Genomic DNA, 16,015 nt, shown 5'->3' on the forward strand with positions numbered 1-16,015 from the left:
TTTGTAAGTCAACTTAACTCTTCATCATCTTGGTCCGCTTAACAGACAAGGAAGTCCAGCTGGGCATGTCTGACCTCAAACCCCACAGGCCACAAGGCCCCAGGTCACAGCCTTCCACCTCTCCCTAAGCTCTCTTTAAAGGTGACATTTCAGAAAACAGGAGTTGGCAGGAAAAGAGAGGTTGCAGCTACCACATCTCCTGGTCTATAGGTACTGCCGTACTATCCTTTGTCATTGTCATCCATCATTTGTCATAGCGGTTCTGGGAAACATGTATATCTCATTTCCAAGGTTATTTCTTCACTACTCTGAGTAAAACTGCCTTGAAACAGTGCACCCAGTTGGTCCCTCACATAGGGTAAGTGGACATGTTCTTGAGCATGGAGATGAGTGCTGTTTACAGAGCTGGCCAGGACTTTGTCTCCTGATCTTTGAGCTCATTTATAAATGTCTGATCGCCACACTCTTCTCTGGGGAAGACCTGTCCCCTGAAAGAAGCCAGAGAGAGCCACTGTGTAGCTCTTCCCATGAGACATCTGCTTCTGGCCAGGGGAAGGTAGGTCCAGGCTGTGGTGACCATCTAGACAAAGATGTTTTCTTTTGCTTATTCCTTTGCATCCTTGCTGTTAGCCAACTGCTGGTTCAGTCAGTGCTTGTTGAGCCTCTGGCACACTTGGCCATGTGCTCTGCTGTGCCAGCACTCCCTAGGACCAGGCCTATTCTCCCCCTGGCCAGTGTCTGCCTGTGCATATGCTATATTCTACATATGTTCCTTTTTGAACATGCTGTATATTCCTTGTTTCTAGAGCTTCTTAACTGTGTGGATGCTGTCATTTTTCTACATTTATATCTTCTTAGAGATTTCCTGAGTGGTAACCATCTTTGGGTTCTTTATGGCTCAGGCCTGACTATGCCCCCCTTTACATACAAGTTTAGGTTTCTGTGTGGTATCCAAGTGTTTGGGCAGAGCCCTTGTGTTTGTGCTTTGTCCTAGATGATCTGACTAAGCATGTTACAGAGAGAGCATGGTCCTAAATACCAAGCCTTCCTGGTGATTTGACACAAGCCAAAAAAAACAAAAACAAAAACCTGTGATAAGAAGGAACTTTGGAGAACCATAGCCAGGCTAAGGACCAAGTCTGCCTGCTATCACTTCATGTCAGCCAATCTCAGTCAGCTTGACAGAGGAGGAAGTCCAGCTGGAGGGTAGTTATGCAGGATTGGTGTAGCTGGGCAAGATGTGTTGGTGGTTCTGGGCTTCTGAGCTGTGTTCTTGTTATACCCTGTAAGTTCAGCACCTCCTTGTAGATTGACCAGGAGCCAGGAGGGCACACTCATTGGCCGGCATGGGGTTGGCAACACACCAAAGAACATGGGAACATTAGTGAGAAGACAAGCTAGACAGATTTTATTGGTTTCAAGAAGGGAGGGCCTATCTTTATTCTTGGCTGCTCAAGAAAAATTTCAGACAGAAGTAAATGAAAAGGGTGTGATCCCTGCCTCCCTTTCTTTAAGTCCCTTGAGTTCTCTGCCATGCCCACTTCATCCATCCTGCCTTACTTATGTCCTGAGCATTTCAGACAAATCCCAGAGGCCACCATAGGAACACATGCACTTGTCAGTTTTAGAACCTTCAGTGTGAAAGCAGTTCAAACTCATAGATACTACACTTCAGATATTGAGGGTCGATGTTCCACTGGGGCTGTGCAGTCTGATCCTCCCTCAGTGGTCAGCTGCCTCTTGTGCACCGTGATTAAGGCCTTCCGTAAGTGAGAGCTGCCCATAAACCAGGAGTGTCTGTCCTTGAGCAGGTATTTCCAACAGACAAAATCCACTGTCACTGTGTTCTATTTTAATCGCTTTTTTTTTGGTGGTGGTGGGGGGTCCTCTTTAGTCACTTCTTCAAAACAGAATGAAAAAAAAAATCATTCCTGACTGCTTCCCCTCCCCTCCCTCCTCTCCCCACTGTGACTGGAGCTAGTTGTGATTCTTAGGGGAAAAACAGCAGGAACACCTCATAGGTTATCCTTGACATTTTAAATGTCTGCCTGATTACCCCAAAGGAAAAATAGTGCTTAGAGAAAGAGAGTCTTTCTTCCATTTTCATTTTCTCTAATAAATACACATAAACTATGTTGGGCATGCCTGAGGAATTCACGACACATACTCATTAAAGTTTAATTCCTATTAATGGGCAGATGCGAGCTTTATTATAGAACTTTGGTATTTCTCAATAACCTGTGTGGCAAGAAAAAGCAGATCTTAATGGATTGGGGCACTCAAGGCTATTAGTGAAATTCACACAGGGAGGAGCTGGGTTTATTGAAAGCTGAGTCTGGTGTTAGCTTGGTGTGCAATACTCCCTTGCCTGGAAGGGGCTGAGAGTGAAGGAACACGGGGCCTGGGAGTGCTCAGCAGAGTAGAGTAGTTGGGCATAGGTCTGCTGGGGGAATCTGGTAGCTGGCCATTTCTGTCTCTGAGCCATTCATGACAGACTTTGCATAAGTTAACTGAATGACATATCTTGGTGCCAATCGGATCTCACCAATGGTCACATGGGTCAGAACCAGGGGACAGTGGCATTTTCATGGACCAAGGGGATAGTGCACTGGTCATGGAACCCAAACAGATCTTGTAAAGCCACACTGACTACGCAGGGAATAGAGTGGTCTGTGACTGTGCACCGGGCTGCTGGGTGAGGAAGCAGTAAGGGTGCCCATGTTGCAGAGGCCACAGGCTGCTGTTCTCATGGCCAGAACTCCTAGGGGAAAGGGGGCAGAGGGCTATACCTCTATTCAAACAATCAGGGAGCCATTTATGTTCCTTCTTTATTCAATAAATCATTTTTCATCATTGTTATTTTTCCCCCTTAGGCTGTAAGAGCTAAACTATTTTTTTCAAATTTAATTTATTTGTATTACATTTTTATATATTTATTTTGAGTGTTTGTGCATTTGTGTTTGTGTATGCCATAACACATGTGTACGGGTCAGAGGACAGTCTGTAGTAGTCAGCTTTCCTTCCACCATCTGGGTCCCAGAGATTGAACTTAGTGTCAGGCTTAGGGGCAGGCACCTTGCCCACTGAACCATCTCATGCTGGCCCTAACCTGTTTTAAAAAAAAAAAAAACTGTTTGCCAGTGTTACCCAGTTTAATAAGACATACATACACACATGCACGCACATGATTGCAGTTATAAAATGACATTGGGAGTCTCCTTCTGTCCTTTGTGCAGTAAGTCAGGCCCTGGCTGGGTGGCAGTGCCCTCTCACCTTTTACACAGAACTGGGGGGGGGGGGGGGGGCTGGAACAGGAAGCAAGGGTGGGTTTGAGAGGAGTAGGATCAGTTCCTCTGTGTGTATACTAGCAAGAGCTGAGCTCTCTAGGGTTAGGCTAGGGCGACAAGGAGAACAGAGAGGAAATGTCTTCACCCAGATCTCCGAGGCAGATCTCCTGTTTTGGAGATGAACAGGAGTGTGAAATGTAGCCTCTGGAGCTCAAGATTGTGTGTACATGGCAGAGCGAGGCCTGGAGCCATGTGTAAGGTATCTTTCAAGGTCTTTCATAGCTATCTGAGCCCCCAAAGCCATGTAGGCAACATGTGACCTGGCCGCGCATTTGTGCCCGTGTGCCTAATGTCTCAGGCCCAGTACCTGCTACTCTCTGCCTGCCTATGTGGTGATCCCTGTCAACTCACATCGTCTGAGATGCAGGCAGGCAAGAAAGTGCATGTAACCTTTCATGTATGGCCGGTGCTTAGTGAAGCTACCTAGAGATAGCAGTATGGGTAGAGAATCAAAGCTGTTATCTTAACCTTGGTGAAATATGCCTCAGTCATGTGGGTGGTCAGCACTCATGCAGGCTTTGTGTCTCAGCCTGAGTTTCTGTTGCTGTAACAGAGTACTCCAGACTTGGATAATTTCTATAAAAGGTGGTGGGAAAGCTCAAAAGCATGTTGCTGGCATTTGGCCATTCTCTGTATGGTGTTCCAAATAACATGCTGGAAGTTAGATGTGTTAGCATGACAGGCAAGCTGGCTGTCTTTATAGCAACCATGTGCACAGATTAATCCAGCTTGGTAAGAAAGAAGCCCGTTACTCCAGAGTACACTCATCTTTCACATTGACCCACCTATTCAGTGCCTTCTACCACACAGCACCGCTTCCTTGGAAATCAGGTTTCAACCTGTATTTTGGTGGACACACCGTATCCGTGCTGTATTAGTGCCCTTGATATGATGTGACAGGAATAGCCAGTCAACCACTGTCTTCAAGTGTACTCATGAGAGTGGGCAAGGGGCATGACCTGACCAGTCCGGCATCAGAACCAAGGTGTGTTTCATGAGCAACAGCTGACATCGGCCATCTTAAAGTAAGTGCTAACAAGGAAGTGGAACAGAGTACACAGAGAATCTGGCCACCTTTAAATTCTTAGAACCCACAACTGTTGTAAAGATTGTTTTAAGAAGTTTAGTGGACTGGACTGGGTACCATGAAGACTTTGAATTATCAAGGCTGCCACTTATCCATAGGTTCCCCTATACTGTATATCTGAAAACGTCTTCAGTAGAAAGAGAAGGCACCGTTCATCACTATAAACACCTCAGCTTTTCCTGTATCAAACAGTCTCCCGCCAATTACTGTATCAATTTACTCCTTTTCCTTTATAATTGTGACAGTGGGCTGGTGTGACACTAAGCCTGAGAAAAGTCTGGAAAAGCTTGACCCCAGAGTGGAGGGGATTTCAGACCTTACTCTAACTTCTTACTGTCTCTGGCCATGACCAACTTGACCAGGTCTTTTTCCCAAGGGAAACAACATTGATTGCATTTGAGAAAAAGAAAATCACCATATTTCCAGATGGAAGGAGGAATTTCTCAGTGGTCTGCATTGATGCAGAAAAGTTAGATTCATTAAGCAAACATACCTGATTAAAGATCTGTCTTGGCAAACCAGAAATGCCAGGCAGCAGCTAGGGGGAGATGGTGCACACCTTTAATCCCAGCACTCAGGAGGCAGAGACAGGTAGATCTCTGTGAGTTTGAGGACAGCTTGGTCTACAGATTGAGTTCCAGGACAGCCTCCAAAGTTACAGAGAAGCCCCATCTTTAAAAGAGAGGGGGGGGAGGGAGAGGGAAAGGAAGAAAAATACTAGGCAACTTCCTCAGCATGGTAAAAATTACTAGTCAGAAATTTACAACAGGTGCCATGCTTCTTGCCAAAATGACATTGCCAGTAAGACTAGAAACCTTCTAAGAATCCTTGACCACTGCCCTTGTGCTGTGAGCCCCCAGTACTGTAAGAAAAAGCAGCCTACAGTTTGGGAAGGGAGCAGTAGGACTGTCACTTTCAATGTGGAGAACTTGAGAGAAGCTGTGGACATTTCAACATCCAAGGATGCCCATTGCCCATATGCATCAGCAAACTAAAATAGAAACTTAAAATCTTAAACAGTTTTAAAGCTTTTATGTTTTAATAACATTTTAAATATTGTTATGAAAACATCAAACACCTAGGGAGAAGCCCAGGTAATTCGAGAGCCAGACACCAAATACTTTAAGGCCGCAGGCTCAGTCAGACTGTGGTTGTCGTGTGTGAGAGGAATGGGTGTGTGTGTGTTTAGAAACAGATTCCAGGGAATGTGACAGTTCAGGGGCCACCTTTACTTAGCTGCTTCTTTAGAAGAATGTTGTGCCCTGCTTTGCCGAGTATAAAGAACTGCACAGAACTACTGCAGGCAGGAAGGTGTGATACTGGGCACAGGAGCAGCAAGCTGGCTGAGCATTGAGATGCCAGCTGCAACCCAGCAGGCTACTGACTGATGGTGACAGATCAGACCTCTTGGCTGTTCTCATGAGAAAACAAACAAACAAAAACAACAAGACTCAGAGCATTGTACTTCGTGCCATGTGCAACACACCCTGCATGGGATGCAGTGAATGAAGGTTCATGAAGGAACCCAAAGAGGGAGAGTCTGTACCATCCTTGGACTGAGCTCTGCCAGTGACTCCAGGAGGTTCAGTCCCTTAGAGTTGATGGGTGTTTGCATATGGTCATCTTTTCAGAGTCACTTCTTACCTTGGAGGCCAACATGTCACATCACAGTAGTACTGAATCTTTGATTAGATTCTCGTGGTTATGAGGTTGGTCATCAAAGATGTGAAGATGTAGGGCTGGGGATTCAGATACCATTTTTAGAGTACAGCAGTCTCCCAGTAAAGGAGAGGATGACTTTTGGTCCTGATCCTGGCACTGGGCCCCTGAAGTCCTTGGGGATTTCCTGAGGAATGGAATGTGTTTGGTTCTTCTTCACTCGTGTCCACTTTAGTCTAGTGAGATGCCTTGGAGTCTGGTCACTAGAAAGACAGAGGTTTCAGGGTTGGAGCTGCCAGCCCTATCCACTGATGTAGTGTATAAAGTGGGAACAGGAGGACTAGACAGTGGCTCATAAAACCTGTTAACTGGTGAAGTTGAGCTTGTTGCCAGGTCAGTGAGCCAGGAAGAAGATGAATGGTCACTGTTCTAGTTTCATTTCTGTTGCTCTGATAAATGGCCTGACTGAAAGCAACTCTCGGGAGAAAGGATTTATTTGGCTTAACTTTGCATCAGTGAGGGGGAAGTCAAGGCAGGAACTCAAACAACTAATCAGAGCACATCCACATCCAGAACAGAGAGAAATGAATATATCTTCGCTGACTGCTTGTACTCAGCTGGCTTTCTTTACCCTTGCACAGTTCAGGGCCCAGCCATATTCAGGGTAGATCTTCCTTCATCAGTAACCAATCAAAACAACCCGGACATTCTCACAGACTCACCTGATCTAGACAGTTCTTTATTAAGACCTTCTAAACATGTGATTATAGATTGTCAAGCTGACTGTTAAAACTAATCTCACAACCACCCCAACCCTGGGGATGAAACTTCTATACCTGGGGACTTTGGGGATCATGTACATCTTCATATTGGCATTCATTTTTATCCTTAATAGTAAACCTGGTGTGCAAAGACAGTTGCCCCGTTATTCATGGAATTGTGTTTCAAGATGCTTATTGAGTGCCCAAACCACAGAGGGTACTGACTCCTCTAAGTGCTGCTTTTTTATGTGCACATGTACCAGTAATAAGGGTTAATTCACAAATTAGGCACATCAATAAAGGAACAGCTAATAATATATACAGTATAGCAAACATAACAACGTGTTCACATAAATCCTGTGTATATAATCTCTTTCAAAACACTGTCCTGTGTGTGCCACTCGCCCCCTTGTGATAAAGGCTTGGTGGCCTTTGCAACTTCTCCTTAGTGTGCCTGAATTACTCGCATGACTGTTCTTGTGCTTTGTGGCTGCTGCTAAGTAAAACAAGATTTACTCGAATGCAAGCTTTGCAGTACCATGGCAGCTGGTCTAGTAGGTAACAGAAACAGCTGCTGAGTAGCTGAGTAACAAGTAGGCGGCACATCCCCAGTGTGGATATCCTGGATAAAGTTTGCCTCACAGTTTGGGAAAGGTGGGCCCAGAGAACTCATCTGGTATTTAGAATGTCATGTAATTTAAGATGTAAACTTTTTTGTTCATTTCTAGAACAAGCTGCTACTATTAGTTGTTGTTATTATTATTATATTTTAGACCTGAAGTTGTCCCGTTCTCTACAGTCAATGTGAACAACAGGTACACAGTGTCAGAGTTGAATCAGAAGGTGTTACTCAACTGGTAGCAGAGTAAGTGGGTGTCAGGGTACAACATTTGCTGTTCTAGGAAAAGCTGGAACATGTCAAGCTAAGGTCTGACTTATATGTAGAATTCATGTTATCTCATCATTGTATTGTTGCCCAGGAGAGACAGCTAATTTGTATGTACAGTAAATATTATCTTGAAAGCTAAGAGATTTATACCAGTAAAAAGCCAAGAGATCATGTTTACGGGCCAAGACTCAGTCACACTACACGTTGATATTAATACACAGGCACATAGAGAAACTTTTGTAACTACATTGCGCAGTAGTCACTTTGAAATGTGAAGTTTCTTGTGGGAGTAAGGCAGGTGTTAATGTGTGTCATCCAGAGTCATTGGGCCTTCAGAGCTCAGGACAGATACCAGCTCAAGCCCACACTCCAGAAACAAGTCTCCACGCCTGCTAACTTATTGTGCCAGGGTTGGAGTGCTCCAAACTTGTCAGCTATGAACCTGGGATTTTCCCAGATGGAAGTGTAAGGTGGAAATAGAGGAGACTGGTGGAGGCCTTCTGTTGGTGCGCTAGCTGCAGGAACAAAAGAACCCTGAGGGTTTCCCTGCATTTGTTCCTGACTTAGCTATTGGAAACCTGCAGCCAGCCTAGGTTCCTTTTGGATTCCTGAAAATATCAACCATGAGTTTAAAATGCTTAAGTGTACACACACACACATACACCCTTTTGGAGCATTTTACTGCTTTGTACAATAAGCACTTATTTCTTTGCAGGAAAGAAAGGCTTGGGAAGTATTTTCTGCCCTTTGAGATTTTTCTTTTTTTTTTTTTTTGAGTAGTCATAAGGATTCAAGGAGACTGTTGTTGCTTTTACAATCCTGTGGTCAGGCCGTCCCAGGCCATGCTCTTGAGAAAGCCTTCGGACTGTGAATGGCAGGGTGATTTTTTTGGGACTAGTGGTTGCCTATAAGATATGACAGTGACCTCTCTGTCTTCCTTCTCATTCCTGGAACATGGTCTATATATCTCAGATAGGCTTAGTATGCTTCTTCTAACTATTATAAAATGCTAAAGTTGCTAGAACTCGATCCTGAGTGGTGCGGAGGAGCAGTCCAACTCTGTCTCCTGTGTGACTCAGATGACCTCCTTTATGTTGCTGTCTCTTCTATGGAAGGGCATGCATTGGATCTCCTGGGCCAAAGCTTCTGACTTCAGAGTTGAATTCCTCCCAAGACACACAAATTGGCTCTCCTGCTTGACCTGATCTATTATCTGTTTGTGTTCTGCTTTGAAACCCTGTCTGTGGGAGTTGCATGTCTGCCCTGTCATGAGTGACTGCTGATGCAGGTCTGCAGTGGTTTGCATGTCACTGCAGAACATCAAATACCGCTTGTCACAAGCTTAGGTTTTATGTCCTCTTTCCCTCATGTTTACCGAACACAGAGGTACCCGGAGGTCTCTATCCATCCTGTGCCAGGCTTTGGTGGTGGGTGGGTTCCAGTCTTATTCTTGCCTCAAGTCAGAATAGCCATATTGGTTCCTGAATATGGTCTAAAAATGGATTTCAAAGAAATGATTGTGTAATCTCTGTAAGGCCCTGGTGCTGGCAAGGCATTCCCCAGGCAGCTTGGAGTACCCCAGCACCCTGTTTCCTACTGACTGCCACACGTGCCCCAGCTGCTTTGTTTGTGTCAAAGTCCAGACCCTTACTCGTTATCTTGGAAGAGGGGGAGCTTGTTATCTTAATGCTTGTGGTCTCTGCAGAAAAGCCCACTTCTGATAAGCTCAGTGTGTGCTAAATATAAGTGAGCCATGCTAGCTCAACCAGATGCCCTCAGGCGGGAATCCCAGTTCACCATATCTCACTGGAGGCTGTTTCGATTATTCTACAAAGGGCCTTTCATTTTTTCTGGCAAGTAAAAATAATCAGTGCTGGAATTGAAACTGTCCTCTAAAAGAAGATGGGTGGAGCTGGTGACGCTGGGGGGGGCGGGGGGATGCGCATGCTTTCCAGTACCATTCACTGTCAGAAACTTTCTGCTCAACTCGCCCTTTCTGAAGCCAGTGTCTCCTCTCCTCAGATGGACTTTCTGGCCGAGACCAGCCGGTGGAGCTGCTGAATCCTGCCCGTGTGAACCACATGTCCAGCCCGGGTAAGTCAAGGCACTTGGTTTTGCGTGGAAGTCCTGCTGACTGAGGGAGTATGACAAGAGGCACAGGTCACTTTACAAGTGGACGTGTGATAGGTGCCCGATGCTTTGTGCTTACTCAGATTACATTTCAGCTGGTTTTTTTTTTTTTTTTTTTTTTTTTGGTGCCTGGGCTCTGCCTTTCTCTTCCCACCTGCCACACCACTGGCTCTGCCCTACAACATTGAGCACAGGTAGGAGAACCCTAAGTATTCGCCCAGCTTTTAAAGTTTGACTTTTTGAAAAGTTTTGTCTTTCACTTTCTCTCAAATTCAGTTTGCTCAAGTCATTTTGTCTAACACTGCCATAGTTTTGGTGTTTTGAGATAGTTTCCTAGTGCTTACCCATTGTGGAATGAGATAAGAATTTCTCACATGCTCTATGGGCTATGAAAAAAAAAAGGCAAATAAACATAGTTTCTAAGAACACCAGAAAATATAGGCTTTGTGTTAGCTTTTCTGCCATGAAAAGCATGCAGCACTCTGTGAGAGCCTGTTGCTTACTGTGGGGTGGGCTGTGGTTCTCACTCTCTAACCTGCCTTCATTCTGCTGCTGAGGCTGCATAGTTCCATTGTTGAGTACCTGGGCTTTGTTTTCTCATTCCTCAGACATGAATGATAATGCTTCCCTGCAGTGTTCTCACTAAGCTCAAAATATGTGTTAGCTTTTTAGTAGTTCTTCGATAAATGTTGTCTCTTAATGTCACACTGCCTAGTACTGAAGATGGCGTGGGATGTAGCTATGACATGCCAGCTCAAGAACCAAATGCTTCCTGTGCCTGTTCTCCTCGTTTTCTTTCTCTGCTCCAGGGATGGTGTGTCAGCAAGGGTTACCCCCATGAGATTCACTCTCCTTTTTGTTTCTTGACATGCATGGCACATTTTTGCAGTGTTGAAGGTCAGGGTGTTTGCAGCATGACTTAAAGTGAATATAGCAGCATTGTCAGTAGGCAGAGAAAGGCATGTATCTGCAGGTGTGTGAAACATCTCATGGAGCTTACGTGTTAGCATGTGTCTGAGAAGACACTAGCATAGAGAGCATGCTTTCAACTCCATTTTGGTCTGTTTAGCCAAGTTCAAATGCCTCACAGAAATAATAAGCTTGGGCTACAAAAGGCTTGAAAATTGGTGTGAAATATCTTTCATGTTGCATTTTTATAATATGGAACAGAAACACTGTGTTTTGTGTCACCAATTTGTGCTGTATTCCTGACAACTGAGTAATCTTACCTATTTTCTGGCATGCCATGAGAGTATATCCCATGTAAGTATACATCCTTTCACTTGAGTAGGAAAAGTGCCCAGGCAATCCTCATTGCCAATCACATCTCATTTCTAGATCATTCCTTGTCCTGCATTCAGGGACACAAGAAAATTCTGGTGATGATAAACAAGACTTGCTACTTTGTAGCAAGAATAATTAGGATTAGAAGCTGCTCTTAAAATTTCTCTGACACCACCTGCTCCCTTGATGCCGTGCTGAGGAGTGCTCAATTGGAGTTGTTCTTGGGAGTTTAAGACTTAAGCTCTCAGAGAACTCCCAAAGTCAGCCCAGCCAGGCCTCCCTGTACACCCAGCTCACAGCAGTCCTGCTCTGCTCTTTGCTTTTTCTTTCCAAGGCACCGTGTGTTCAGGTGCCATTTCATCTCCTCTTTCATTCTGCTTTGTGCTCTGTATTGAAGGAAGCAGAAAAAGCCCTGGCCTAAGGCCACTCAAGACACCGTCTTGTATCCCTGTTGCATTTTGGCTTCTTTGTTCCTCTGGCCAGCCTGCCCCTGGTCTCTGGGTTTTACTACCTCCTATCCCATCCCAGAGGCTTTGTGAAGGTGTCCCTAGCAGGAGTATTACAGATGAAGCAAGCAGTCCAAGGAAGACCAATGAAAAGTCTAGGATGAGAGAATCTTAATGGCTCTTGGTAGATGAAATCAACATGGGCGAAGGTGTAAGAGGAGTAGCCCAGCAGAGGGATCTGGGCGTGGTGGTTTACCCAGTATGGAGTAGGGTACTTGGCAGTATCTCTTGTGCCTGCCAACACTTTACCACAACCCATGTGCTCACCCAGTGGGAGAAGTGACTGGTTGAGATGTGAACTAGAGCTACTTTCCAAGTGTCAACCTCTTAGTCCACTCTGATGTGTTATTGCTGATGGGACTGGGTGAAGAGTTATGCTGGGGTCCTTTTCCTGCTATGCAGCTGCCTCCTGTCCCTGTTTTCTGACTCCTCCTATTCTCTCTTGTGGCATGGTGCTGTCCAGTTTTCTTCACAGGTGTTGTGTGTCTGTTAGGCCTCTGCCTTCAGTCTTTTTCTAGCTAGTAAGCCCATTAGCTGAAAAGGCCCTTAGAGGCCCTGGCCTGTTGTAGCAGCTTATATTTTCAGTCTTTTTGAAACCCTGTAACCTCACGCTGGGATGGGTGCTGAGTACCAGCATCCTGGGGCAAGAGACCAAGCAAGCATCTCAACAGGTAGCCTGTAACCTCCACCCAATCCTGCTTCTGCTCTGTGCTTCTTCCTCTGTAGAAAGGGATCTCTGGCTTTGCCAGTGGTGTGAGTATGGGAGCCAGGTGGCCTGGGCTCTCTGAGCAGGTGACTATTGTTACTTGCTGCCTTGTTCCAGGTCCTGGTGCTGTCACTGCTGTGCCTCTGAGCACCTCATAGCTGGCCCATGTTTCCCATGGCTTCTGCTGCCTTTCTAGCCAGTCTGTATCTGAAGAGACACTGCTCAGGACCTGTCCCTGTACATCCTTATACAGGATGCACTTGCCTGCGTGTTAGTAGCTTCCACTCCTGTGGCTCTTGTATCTCTTTAAGCAACCCGCCTACCACTCTGATTGTGTTCACTGCTGTCATTTCCCAGAAATGCTGCTGGATTTGAATGCACCCTCTTGACTGGCTGGCTCCTCTCCCACCCCATCCTAGACCCTGCTCTGCCAGCCTGCTTCCCAGCTGGGTTCCTTTACCACCCCAGTGCACCAGGAGGAAGAAAGCAACCTTCCCTTTAGGGTGGGTATGGGGTTGTTTACACTTCACAGTGGTCCACCCTTTCAATTCTGTGTTGCTGCTGCTGCAGCTGCAGCTACAGACCAGAAAAGCTCCTTGTCCACCACAGGATGTTATTCAAGGCATGTTATACAAGGCAGGTTATACAAGGCAGGGCCAGTAGATAGGTAGGTAGCTCTTAGTTTTAGAGCTGAACACTCAGGGTAACTGCCCAAAGCAAACAGTTCTCCCTGTGTGTGGTGTGCTCCCAAAGGGTCTTAGTTCCACGGACCCCAGTGTCATGAAGCTGGTAACTGGTTGGGGGTGTATATGGGTGGGGGTGTGACTATATACGTGGGTACTTGTTTGTGTGTGTGCGGGTGCATGTGTGTGAGGTCAACCTTTGTGTTCTTTTGCACTCATCCATCATTCCTGATGTGGAACCTAGAAGTCTGGATTAGGCTAGGCTGGTAAGCCCTGAGGGTTCTCTCCTCGTTCTCAGCAGTAGAATCAATGGCTTCACCACCATGCCCAGCTTTTCACATATTTTCTAGAGATTGATCTCAGGTCCTCATGCCTGCATGGTAAGCATTTCACCTGCTAAGCTGTCTCTCCATGGACCCCCCCCACACTTCTTAATTTTAAAAAGAAAATGTATAGTGGCCTTGGGCGTAACCTCCAGGTCTTTGTCTGTACAAAAGATGGTAAGCTAACTGTGTTTTCCATAGATATTTGAGAGTCCTGACAGTTAGGGAGAAAAGAAGTGCTTGCTTCTCGGTGTTGTGGATGGGTCAGCAGTGTCATTTATAACGGGACTAGTGTACAGAGACCGGTTTCTGTGAAGTCTTTTGTGCTCAATGCACTTTGAATCTCTGTTTATCATCAATTTTAATTATAGGGTTTAAGACTTTGGTATCTCAGGTGAATCTGCCAGGACTCGCAAGAGGATTTAGTTTGTCCTTGTCCACCTTAGGTAGCTGGGATGTTGCATTAGTTTTCAGTAGCTACACGCTAGCCTTGCATGTTTTCTACTCCCAACAGTTGGTTACCTTTAAGGGAGAATCCTTTTGGGGCTATACCCTGTACACTTGGTTGAACCCTCAGGTTTCTGTGTACCCAAGTGGCTCTCATGCTGCCATGTAGAACCAGAACCTCAATACACAGATCAAGGGGCCTCTTGACTAATGGGCTAAGTGTTTGGCTGGAGGAGAGAGCAGAAGCAGGTGGCCCTGTCAGGTTGGTTAAGAGCTTGAGGTAGAGAGTGCCATTAAGACCATCTCATTAAGGCCTGCAGAACATTGTGAGCAGCCTGGGTTGTGTCTTACTCCCTTTCTCCAGCAACCCTGGCCACACCCCTTCCTTCAGGCTTCCAGAAGGGCTGTGTCTTTTGACTGGGAGGAGAGCTAAAGGGAGTGCTGGGTCAGTGTGATCCTGATACCTCCATTCTTTTCCTATGGGTTCCCTGCCTTTGTGACTGTGTGCATTCTCTCTTCCCCACAGCCTTTCCTGTGTTTATTTGGATGTTCTCATTCTTGGTTGGGCATTTAACTCATTTGTTTTGTTTTTTATTTTTGATAAAAGAGTTTAGGTCATACCCCTCCCTCAGGGTAGGAATGAGATGGCTTTTGATAAGTTCTGATTTGGGTTGTTTAATTTGTAAAATGTGTTGCATCAATACTTTGTAAAACATTTATGTTTCAAGAGAGTTATTTTCAGATCTCTTTTATGGTTCTTTAAAAAGTGATACTTAGGTGTTTAAAATGTGAAAGTGTGAATTCCCGTAGAACTTTGCTGGGAGACTAGCTTACTATAGCATGTTAGAAGAAGTACTGAGCCTTTGAATTGGGGAGGAAGTTTGTCTTATGGTCTGCTTTTTGAGACCTCAGTGTGTCACTTGTGTAGAATTGAAAGGTCAGAAGTACTAAGTGCCATGGGAAGAACAAGACAGTGAGGAAGATGGACTCTAGAGGGCTGTCCAGGAAGCCGTAGCCTTGCTCATCCTTCACTCGCTCGTTCATGTAGGTTGGAGTTTGTTTTAGCTAGGCTCCATCCTTAGCTTTTGAGATATCTGCATGAGCGACTCAGAGATTCCTGTTTCTGTGACTCTGAGCCATGCCTATAGGAAGGGACAGTCAAGTCAGAATTGATCATGGGGTAGGAGAAAGGGACAGGATCTTACTTGGGGGTGGAGTTTTCTTGAGAAGCTGACATGATTTCAGCAACATTGGATGGTGGGACTGGCCGGGGACCGAAGGAGGTCCCTGAGGGATATTGGTGGCTGGGAGGTGCCATCCTTTGTCAGATTCCCTACTGCCAGCTAGCAGGCAAGAGAGGCAGGACACAAAAGGTGCAGGCCATGTTATCACCATTGCTACTCATTGTCAGTATCCTAGGCAGTCAGCCTTTGGGTAGAGGAGAGAGACTTCTGGAAGTTATGTAACCTGGCCAGTTCTGTGGAGGGTGATGGGAGGTAGCCACCAGGGTACTGGGGAGGAAAACCCAGCAGAGAAAAACTAGATGGATGGTGGCACAGCTGATAGATACAGTTGAAGGAAAGAAGGTTGTTGGGGCAGTCAGTGGGATTCCCAGGTGATGCCTCCACTTAGGATGTGAGGAAGATAGCAGAGTTTAAAGTAAACTGGATTGACCTGAAGCACTTGCATGGAGTCACATTAATTGACTATGGCAGGTACTTAGATGTACCTACATGGACTTTCCTATCAAAGGTAATCTTCCATCCATTATGGAGGAGCACTGTGAATCTGATGCGAACTGGACAGATAGAGGGATGTGAGGTCATTCAGACAGCACAGAGGTGAACCTTGAAGGCAAATATGGTTTCACTCAAGGCCACCAAAGAGCCTTTGTTCCCAGTGTAGTATGCAGAAGCTGTTTAGTGTCCGCATGTGAGGAACCAGGTGCTATAGATTTCAGGAGGACTTGGTCAGGGTCCAGCTCTGGTAGCTCAGTATAAATGATGACACTGATGACAACTGTTCTCTTGTCTTAAATTTGTCCTTCATCTAAGCAACTCAGTATAAATGATGACATGGATGACAGCTGTTCCCTTGTCACAAGCTTGTCCTTCATCTAAATGCCATGTGTCTTCTGTAGTGTCAGTCTTGCAGGAAGTACCTCAGAAGGTACAGGTTAGGAAATACACTGAC

The 16,015-nt window shown here is 45.6% G+C and overlaps 1 protein-coding gene across 8 annotated transcripts in view; it reads left to right on the forward strand.

Annotated features, from left to right (window-relative positions):
• Nucleotides 1-16,015, forward strand: part of Hdac4 (histone deacetylase 4) — a 247,844-nt gene that overhangs the window by 112,068 nt on the left and 119,761 nt on the right. For all 8 annotated transcript variants that reach the window (XM_040753010.1, XM_013122142.3, XM_040753013.1 and 5 more), the window contains exon 3: nt 9,766-9,837. In XM_040753010.1, coding sequence (XP_040608944.1) covers nt 9,766-9,837 — 72 coding nt within the window. The remainder of the gene's footprint in view (nt 1-9,765; nt 9,838-16,015) is intronic.

The sequence above is a fragment of the Mesocricetus auratus genome, unplaced genomic scaffold (assembly GCF_017639785.1).
Source record: "Mesocricetus auratus isolate SY011 unplaced genomic scaffold, BCM_Maur_2.0 Super-Scaffold_100010, whole genome shotgun sequence".
NCBI classification, from domain to species: Eukaryota; Metazoa; Chordata; class Mammalia; order Rodentia; family Cricetidae; genus Mesocricetus; species Mesocricetus auratus.